The sequence below is a fragment of the Vipera ursinii genome (assembly GCF_947247035.1).
Source record: "Vipera ursinii genome assembly, chromosome: 7".
In the NCBI taxonomy this organism is placed as follows: Eukaryota; Metazoa; Chordata; class Lepidosauria; order Squamata; family Viperidae; genus Vipera; species Vipera ursinii.
The window spans coordinates 34,325,395-34,335,369 of NC_139521.1; the positions used below are offsets into that span (position 1 = coordinate 34,325,395).

General features: G+C 39.3%; 1 protein-coding gene across 1 annotated transcript in view; it reads left to right on the forward strand.

Annotated features, from left to right (window-relative positions):
* The window catches only part of LOC310643556 (plasma kallikrein-like), a gene marked incomplete at both ends in the record, with an annotated part of 28,353 nt that extends 22,629 nt beyond the window's left edge, over positions 1–5,724 (forward strand). The window contains 2 exons of the mRNA XM_083368028.1: positions 2,951–3,090; positions 5,563–5,724. Coding sequence (XP_083224154.1) covers positions 2,951–3,090; positions 5,563–5,724 — 302 coding nt within the window. The remainder of the gene's footprint in view (positions 1–2,950; positions 3,091–5,562) is intronic.
* Between the last annotated feature and the right edge of the window lie 4,251 nt (positions 5,725–9,975).

A 9,975-nucleotide genomic window follows, 5' to 3' on the forward strand; every position in this document is an offset into this window, starting at 1 on the left:
ATTCCTCTGCCCTAGTCCTATTAGACCTCTCGGTGGCTTTCGATACCATCGACCATGGTATCTTGCTGCGGCGTCTCAGGGGATTGGGAGTGGGAGGCACAGTCCTTCAGTGGTTCTCCTCCTATCTCCTGGGATGCTCACAGTCGGTGTTGGCAGGGGGGCAGAGATTGGCCCCTAGGTCTCTCGTTTGTGGAGTTCCTCAGGGGTCGGTTCTCTCGCCTCTCCTGTTCAACATCTACATGAAACCGCTGGGTGAGATCATTCATGGTTTTGGAGTTGGGTATCATCAATACGCTGATGATACCCAACTTTTCATTTCGACCCCAAACCACCCCAGTGATGCCCTACCTTTGATGTCCCGTTGCCTGGAGGCGGTTCGGGTCTGGATGGGGAGGAACAGACTTCAACTCAACCCTGACAAGACTGAGTGGCTGTACATTCCGGCATCCCAGGACATTCAAAATGTTCCATCTCTTTCTATGGGGGGTGAGCTCTTACCCCCCGTGGATAGGGCTCACAACTTGGGAGTCCTCCTAGATTCACGACTTACCCTGGAAGACCATATAGTAGCCGTGACTAGGGGGGCTTTTGCCCAGGTTCGCCTGGTGCGCCAGTTGCGGCCCTATCTGGACCGGGATGCCCTGTGTACGGTCACTCATGCACTCGTGACCTCTCGCCTAAACTACTGTAATGCTCTCTACCTGGGGCTTCCCTTGAAGACCACTCGGAGGCTCCAACTGGTACAGAATGCGGCCGCGAGAGTTGTCTTGGGAGTTTCCCGGTACTCCCATGTTACACCTTTACTCCGCGAGCTGCATTGGCTACCAGTTGTCTTCCGGGTGAGGTTCAAGGTCTTGGTTATGATCTTTAAGTCCTTACATGGCATGGGTCCGGGATACCTCGAGGACCACCTGCTGCCGGCGTCAACTCCCCTCCGCCCTGTGCATGCCCACAGAGAGGGCCTCCTCAGGGTGCCTCCAGTCAGGGAATGTCGACTGGTGGCCCCCAGGGGGAGGGCCTTCTCTGTGGGTGCCCCGGCACTATGGAACCAACTGCCGGTTGAGCTCCGGATGGCATCGGACCTCCGATCCTTCCGTCGCGGGTTGAAGACCCACTTGTTTGAGTTAGCTGGTCTGGCCTGAAGGGGAATATGGGTTTTTTAATTGGTTTTATTATTTTACTATTGTTGTATTTTAATTGGGCATGGTTTAATTTTCTTTTAATTTTTGTATACCTATTTATATATGCCCTGTGAACCGCCCTGAGTCCCTAGGGAGAAGGGCGGTATAGAAATCCAATAAATGAAATGAAATAAATGAAAATGTATATTAATTGATGTTGGCAAAACCATCTGGTCACTATTTTTTGAGAGGAATTGTAGGTCTAGTAGGTCGTCTCTTTATTCTTCCATATTGACGTGGTTATTCTGAATTGTTTGTCTTCTCATCCAACTGTTCTTTTTCTAGATCCTTTATTTCCTTCTGTGTCATATAAGAAACCTTTTCCTTTTTCCAAGTTGTCAATGTTTTTTCTGGATTTTCAAATATCAATATTTGTTGAATTGTAGATTCTTCTGTCATAGTATTTGAAAGTTTCATTTGATCTATTCTATTTTGTATAGATGGTTCTTTAGTTGTAGTCAGAGTTTGGGCTTTCATATCTGGGCTGTCTTCTTGTTACTTCACAAAGCCTCTTAGTATTTCATTGGTAGTGGTAAGAGTTTGAATTAGTATTTTCAACATAGTGAGAGTTTGTTGATCTTCATCCATAAAGAAATTTTGTTCCTGGCCTTCTTCCATATTGATATTTTAAACTAAAGGCTTTACATTTAGAAAACCCTAGAGAGATAAAAAAATTCTAGTTAGGGAACACTGAGCCTTTCACAACTGTTGTTTCAGAGCTCTCAAGGTTATCTTATCTATTTCCCTGGGCAGTCAGCCAGGCCCCTTTTAAAGTTTTCCTTTGAGTCCCAAAGTTATCTTAATCTTTTCAGTTTTTCTTTCTTTTTTTCATAACAAGAAACGCAGATTTCCAACAGAAGTAAATAATGTAAAATAAGAAATGAAAAATCTTTCAGTCCACATGCTTTAAGAAATAAAGTTCCAGTTGGGATTCAGTTACTTTTTCAACGTTTAAAACACCCCTGGGTATTTAGTCGCCGCTCTTTCTGGAGGGAGGGCTAAAGTTCCCCTTCCCTCACTGCAGGGGGGAAAATGCTTATCAGCTTAAGGAGGTACAGAAACTAATTAGGATGTAAAAGAGGTAGATCTCACCCAGTCTCTTCCATGCTGCTTTAAAAGTTGCCTGGTGAAAAATGTGACTTCAACTGTTCACAGCCTAGGGACGAGCCATAATGGCCGGTCCTTTCGTCTGCCGGTTTGGAGGGATCGCCAGATCTAAACGAAGAGTTGCAGCTCTCCCGCGATCCAGCAAGCTCCCCTCCTTGCTGATTGCCTCTTCGGGGCAACTTTTGGCCCTTTTCAGGGGGCCCCAGCAATGTAAAACTGGATGGGGGAGAGAGAGCAAGTCTCCCAGCCATCCATAGTGGCTGCATGGCAAACCAGAAGTCAGATCACATAAATTTCTTATTTCCCTCCCAGCTCCCCATACATTCCTACCATTCCCCCTTCCCTCTCCCTTAGTCTCTGTTGTCAGGTTACAAGTAGCAATGTGTTAGGAGTCAGTCTTGAGATATGGTCAAGTGTGGCAGTGAAGGAGTAAAAGGCATGACAGCTATGGGGAAAACCAGTGTGTTTTCCCTTTGGCTTGGTGTCCTAAGCAGATGTTTATTTGGCTTAAAAGTTAATTCAGGGCTGGGATGATGTCCAGGAGTCTCTAATTGATTCTTATGTCACATTCACATATAGTTGGTGATGCCTGAAGCTTGCATTATTCTTGACTTTCACTGTACTAACAACCTTCTCTCCATTTCTCTTTTTTATAATTGTAGGCTCAATCACAGACATGCTACAAAAGGCCAAAATTCCCTTAATACCAAATGCAGAATGTCAGTTTCAATACCCAGAGCACACAATAACTGACAAAATGTTGTGTGCTGGCTACTCAGGAGGAGGCAAGGATGCTTGCCAGGTAAATTAATAGTATCTTGTATTTCATTCTGATTCTATGTACCATCACCCTCTTCAAGAGGTCTGGAAAACTTGAGTTTGATGCAGACAACATGAGTTTAATTAAAAACTGCATGGTATTTCCTTCTCACACTATTATACCCAAGACTCCCTAAGAATAAATAAGAGGTTATTGATGGATTTGGTTGGTTTTTAAAACAGCCTGGTATTTTTTTTTTTACTTTTCAAGTAACAATATAAATATTACGTTATACAAAATGCTCAGCATATAACATGCTGATAAACTTTTGAAGCTGCTGCTAATAAAACATAGGGTCCATTCCTGTTTTATATCTTTTTAAAAAAAAAAAAACCCTATCATACATAGGTTTTGCTTTTTTTCTTTTTGTCCTTTTACGTCCCGTAATTGTGTTCTGTAGCATTTTTCCATAAAAGAAAAAAATATCCTGCTACCAGATTCTGTTTAATGGTCAATGGTTCTACTTAATAATTTGGGGAAGGTGAAAATTCCAATGGAAATCAGTTGGCAGAACGAGCGCATGCATGGATGTGGAGTCAGTCCTGGAAAATTCTTGTGGAAATTTCCAGGTTAAATTGTACTTAGCAAAGAAGAAGCCAGTTTGGTCTAGTGGTGAAGTTATCAGGATAGAAAGCAGGAGAGTATGAGTTCTAATCCCCGCTTTAGGCATGAAAGCAAATTGGATGACTTTCTGCCAGTCACCCAGTCCAACTCACTTCATAGCATTGTTGTTATGGGGAAAACAGGAAGAGGAAGGTGCATTAGGTATGTCTGCCGTCTTGAGGTATTTATAAAAATAATAAAGATAGGATCAAAATAAATAATATAAATAAAGTCTTGGGCAATCCCTATATCCAAGTCAGAATAAGTACACACACCACTCAATAAGACAACAAAAACAGTAGCTTGAGTTTATTTATTAAATATCACAAACATCGCAAATAGTGGACCGGCAAAATAAAAGCAGTATACAAAGCAAGTGACAGCAAGATGTGAAAAAGATGAACAGGAATTTACATCAGCTGTATATTTTTGTATATCAAAAAGCAAAGTACTATCTGTCAGAAACAATACTTTGTGTAATCAGCATGGACAGTCCCAAAGGGAGTGGCCATTGGAAATTCTAGCTTTAACCTTTTTATATATGTAACAGTAACAGAAGAGAGATGGAAACTCGCCCATTAGGTGACCTTTCCTCTATTCTGCACTATTAAGAGAAATAACTTTGTGGATGCAGATTGTCTAGAACAGACATGTCAAATTCGCGACATCATGTGACATTGCGCAACATGTCGGGACGGTTTTGCCATTGCTGGCAATGGGGTGGGTACAGCTTCCGTGTGACGTGTCCGGCCCATGGGCTGGCAGTTTTACACCCCTGGTCTAGAAGCTGGTGGAATTTGCATTCCCCCCCTTAAAACTGCTATTTCTTATCTCTCCCCCCTTTTTAATCAGTTTACTTCATTAAAAAAAATCCTGAAGCTTGGGTGATTTTGTAGAACTGTAGCTGGGCTAAGAAAAGTATTACCTCTTTGGATTTAACATCTTTGCTCTCTCATCTGTGACAATTGGAGTGTATTGCCAATTCTTCAGGCTTTCATCCCAGTGTAGAAACTTAGATCTTTAAGAATATAATTCTGGCCATCTTGTGCCTTCACTAACATCAGAATACCAATCAGATGAGAAGCAGATTTTCCACTGCTTCTACTGAAATACCAGATCATTTGGTTAATCTGGGACATAGGATGGCACATAGGCCAGTTACTCCATCAATAATAGTCCCAGAACTGTTCCACTGGAAACAGGTTAGGATAAGAATTGGCACTTCAAGAACAAGTATCTAAGACTGCTTTTCTCTCTCTCTCTCCACCCATTCTTTTTTTCTTCTGTTGTTTGTGTGCCTTGTTTTAAGGTAGGAACTCACTGGCATAGATATTGGTCATCTTTGTGAGTATTTTAAGAGAAGGGTGAGGGGTGACATGATAGCAGTGTTCCAATATCTCAGGGGCTACCACAAAGAAGAGGGAGTCAAGCTATTCTCCAAAGCACCTGAAAGCAGGACAAGAAGCAACGGATGGAAACTAGTCAAGGAGAGAAGCAACCTAGAATTAAGGAGAAACTTCCTGACAGTTAGAACAATTAACCAGTGGAACAACCTGCCTCAAGAGGTGGTGAATGCTCCAACACTGGAGGTTTTTAAGAAGAGACTGGACAGCCATTTGCCTGAAATGGTATAAGGTTTCCTGCCTGAGCAGGAGGTTGGACTAGATGACCTCCAAGGTCCCTTCCAACTTTATTATTATTATTATTTGTGGAAGTCTTTTTTGGTTGAGTATAGAAAACATACTTTTGAATAATGATGATTTACTTTAAGAACTTATTTATTCACCTGGGTATCCTTTTCACCAATCTTCCCTTATTAAACTTATGTATATTTTTCTTTCTTCTTTGCAGGGAGACTCAGGTGGACCCTTGTCATGTAAATTTGAGAACAGTTGGTATGTGGTTGGCATCACCAGTTGGGGTGAAGGATGTGCTCGTCCAGGACAACCAGGTGTTTACACCAATGTGGCTAAGTTGGTAGACTGGATTCTGGAACAAACTTTAGAAGATTAAAACAGAAAATACTAGGGTTAAATTAATCCTGCATGCTACTAATTTCATGTGGCTTTGTTCAAAGGCCCATTTCATCCTGTTTCTGCATTATTTTAAAATTTTGGAAAAAAACTGCACATAATTTCATATTTAAATGTATATATTTTAAATTTACTTTATCAGACCATTTCTGACCATTCAGATGAATTTGAGATTCCATTTCAGTTATTACTTCTGAGTGCATGGAAAAAGGTAATTGACAGTAAAGTTTACCAAGATGGATTTTTTAAAAAAGTTTTTCAGTATATGGTGTGTGTGTGTGTGTGTGTGTGTGTGTATACATACATATATATTCCACATACTGAAAAACTTTTTTAAAAAATCCATCTTTGTAAATAGTGTGTGTGTGTATACTATTTATGATCAACAGATATGAAGTTCTTAAAGAAAAATCTTAGAAATTTAGTCAATATATTAATTTTGAACAGTCTGACATACTTATTTGATAACACAATAAAAATAATATAGTTATTTCTTGAACCTGCAAATGTATTTTTCCTTAATGTGAATATATTTTGTCTGATCAATGACTGTATTAATTGTAGGCATAATAGAAAGAAAGTATGTTTAAATCATAGTAGTTGGTGACACCTGAATGCTTATATACCTATACTGATCCTGTGTAGAGTTATGCATTTGCTTCCCTAAATGTATATAGACTTGTTTGTGAGTAAACATTTTGATCATCATTTTCACATCAGCCCTCAAATGAATTGCCTGTAACTGAATTAGTGTAATGTTATGTGGGAATAGGCTTGGGAAACAAGAGGGAGAGTAGAAGCCTATACAATGGTCTGATAAAATCTGAGCCTGAAGGAGGGGTGGGGTGGGGGGTGGAGAAAGCATCTCAGAAGGTACCGTATTTTCCGGTGTATAAGACGACTGGGCATATAAGACGACCCCCTACATTTCCTGTTAAATTATAAGGTTTGGGCTATACTCGCCATATAAGACTACCCCTCTTCCAACGCACACCAAATAAAAATTAAAAAACATCAGATTTGATTTTAATATGGTAATTTTAATTCAAATGCTTATGACATGCAGGTGCTTAGTAGGAAAACTGTCACTTATAAACATAAGGCTGTTTGTCATCAAACATGTAAACATAAAACAGTGCAAGTGGATTAAATAATAATAATAATAATAATAATAATAATAATAATAATAATAATAATAATAATAATAAGAAGAAGAAGAAGAAGAAGACGAAGAAGAAGAAGAAGAAGAAGAAGAAGAAGAAGAAGAAGAAGAAGAAGAAGAAGAAGAAAGTTGGAGGGGACCTTGGAGGTCATCTAGTCCAACCCCCTGCTAAGGCAGGAAACCCTATACCATTTCAGACAAATGACTGTCCAGTCTCTTCTTAAAAACTTCCAGTGTTGGAGCATTCACCACTTCTGGAGGCAGGTTGTTCCACTGGTTAATTGTTCTAACTGTCAGGAAGTTTCTCCTTAATTCTAGGTTGCTTCTCTCCTTGATTAGTTTCCATCCATTACTTCGTGTCCTGCTTTCAGGTGCTTTGGAGAATAGCTTGACTCCCTCTTCTTTGTGGCAGCCCGGTTCCAGCAACCATTCCCTATTTTCCTAATTCACTTTTTCACTTTTCCTAATTCACTCTAAAGCTTTCCCTGCGCAGAGCCTTAAGTAACACAAGCTGCCTGCAATTAGTGCAGGTTCACATCCCACCAGGCTCAAGGTTGACTCAGCTTTCCATCCTTCCAAGGTAGGTAAAATGAGGACCCAGATTGTTGGGGGCAATAAGCTGACTTTGTAATAATGCTGCTTGGGGGGGGGTGAAAGCCCTAATAAACAGGCATATACACAGAATGAAGGCTATTGCTAAGCACATTGATTTGTGCTTTAAATTGTAAGCCACCCTGAGTCTTCGGAGAAGGGCAGGATATAAATGGGATTTTTTTTTAAAAAAGACCAAATGGGAGATCTGCTCCAGGTTTTCCAGCCAGCCCGCCCAGTTCCTGAGTCAAATGTGTCCTTAGAGCTAAGCTGCTGCTCTGGCTGCTGCCTTCCCCACCTGCCTTTCAAGTTGGGATATACTACAGCTGCTCTTCAACTTTAGAAGGAAAGACGCCCAGACCCCAGTCTGTAAAAAATCACAGACTGCAGCTTCTTCTCCAATTGGTCCCGCTTTCCCTGCACAGACTAAATGGGAGATCCGCTCCAGGTTTTCCAGCCAGCCCTGTCCCTAAATTTTCAGCACCCGGCGTATAAGACGACCCCTGACTTTTGAGAAGATTTTCATGGGTTAAAAAGTAGTCTTATACGCCGGAAACTACGGTACCCTTTCCAGTTTGGGGGAGAATAAAAGCAAGGAAGAGGATGTTAGCCCTTTGACAAGAGCACCAACCATGAGTATTAATACTACCTTTGTGTAATGTTACAGTAACAGAATTGTGCAAGTCTGGAAGTCCTCAATTCTTTAGGCACTACATTTGTCAGATAAAATCCATGAAATCTATCTTTGATTTTTCACCAGATTATCACTTGGAATATGGATCAGATTGTATCTGATTATTTTGTTTGATTGTTTTAGTATGCAAAAAGATATACATGATCTGAGCTGCAATGTTTCACTTAACAACTGTGGCAAGAAAGGTTGCAAAATGGGACAAAACTCACTTAACCACTGTCGCATTTAGCAAAACAAATGTTGGGCTTAATTATGGTCATAAGGTGAGGACTACCTGTATATCATTTTCCATTTAAGCTTGGCATTGCACATACCTTTTTAGTACTTCTGAATAAGTCTTTAATTATAATGCAAGATTTCACCACAAGATTGTAGTTTCATTCACAAAGTGTGTCGACAGTGATCTGCATATAAACAAGCCTCGGTGAAGTGAAATGAAAGACTTTATTATGGTCATTAACCATCAGAATGAGCCCCATCAATATCAAGTCTATGCAAAGAACATCTCAATCTGCTTGTGGAGCATATAGTCAATTTTCTTCTTTTGTTGTCTATCCGACATTTGAAATGTCAATGAAGCCTGAAGTCATCTTTTAACTTGTTGGAAGGAGATATTTTCTGTAGACATTGAATTTTCTTGGCAGAATCATAGTAATCTGTCTCTGCTTCATTTTATATCCTAAGGCCATTTTTTGTATTATTCCAGATGCTATCTTACTTCTAATATTGCATTTTAGTTGCTTCTGAATTTGATTAGCAGGAGGAGAGGTCTTGTATTAACAATGTATTGCAAGTCATCACAGAACTGTGAAACTTTAATTTTCTTTGTATCTGAGGTTGAACTGATTACAAAGGTGAATGGATATGGGATGACAGACAGGCAATGTTTTAGGCTGCATAGTTTTAGGCTGCATCCTTTTCTTTTATATATATATCTATATATATCTATATATCTATATCTATATCTATATCTGGATCCTTGGTTTTTCGGGTTTCTCCCCGCGTAGAACTAAAGGTGTAGGCGCAACGTTTCGACGAAATCCCATCCGTCATCATCAGGCTTCTATATCTCTCTCTCTCTCTCTCTCTCTCTCTCTCTCTCTCTCTATATATATATATATATATATATATATATATATATATATATATATATATATATATGTTTCAAATGTTAACTCTTTAGATTACCTTGCTAGGCCCCAAACATGGGGCAAATCTTTATTTCCTGTTTTCAGCCTATCTTGAAGGCTATCGAACAGGCAGTAGTCACACCGGACAATTCCTATATTTGTGTAAATTACTAACAAAGAATTAAAGGGAAACTGAAATGCATTTCAGTTTCCCTTTAATTCTTTGTTAGTAATTTACACATATATATATATATATATATATATATATATATATATATATATATATATATATATATATATAGTTTTAGGCTGCATCTATATAGAGTTGAAGGTGTAGGAGCAACGTTTCAACGGAATCCCATCCATCATCCTCAGGCTGGTGGCTTCAGCTGGAAGCTTCTCCCTTATATATATATAAGTTTTCCAATATTACAATAATATCTTTAAAAAGCAACGTGGTGTCCGGGGTACAATAGTTCCATTTCAGACAAATACTTTTTATTACAAATATCCAAGTTATTATAACCAATACTTCCTCTCTCTTTTTTCCTTTAATATATACTATCTCTTATCTAAATTAACGTATTTCTTATTGCTACCCATCAGTCATTTAATAGTTTTATATATATATAAATATACTAACATATATATAAA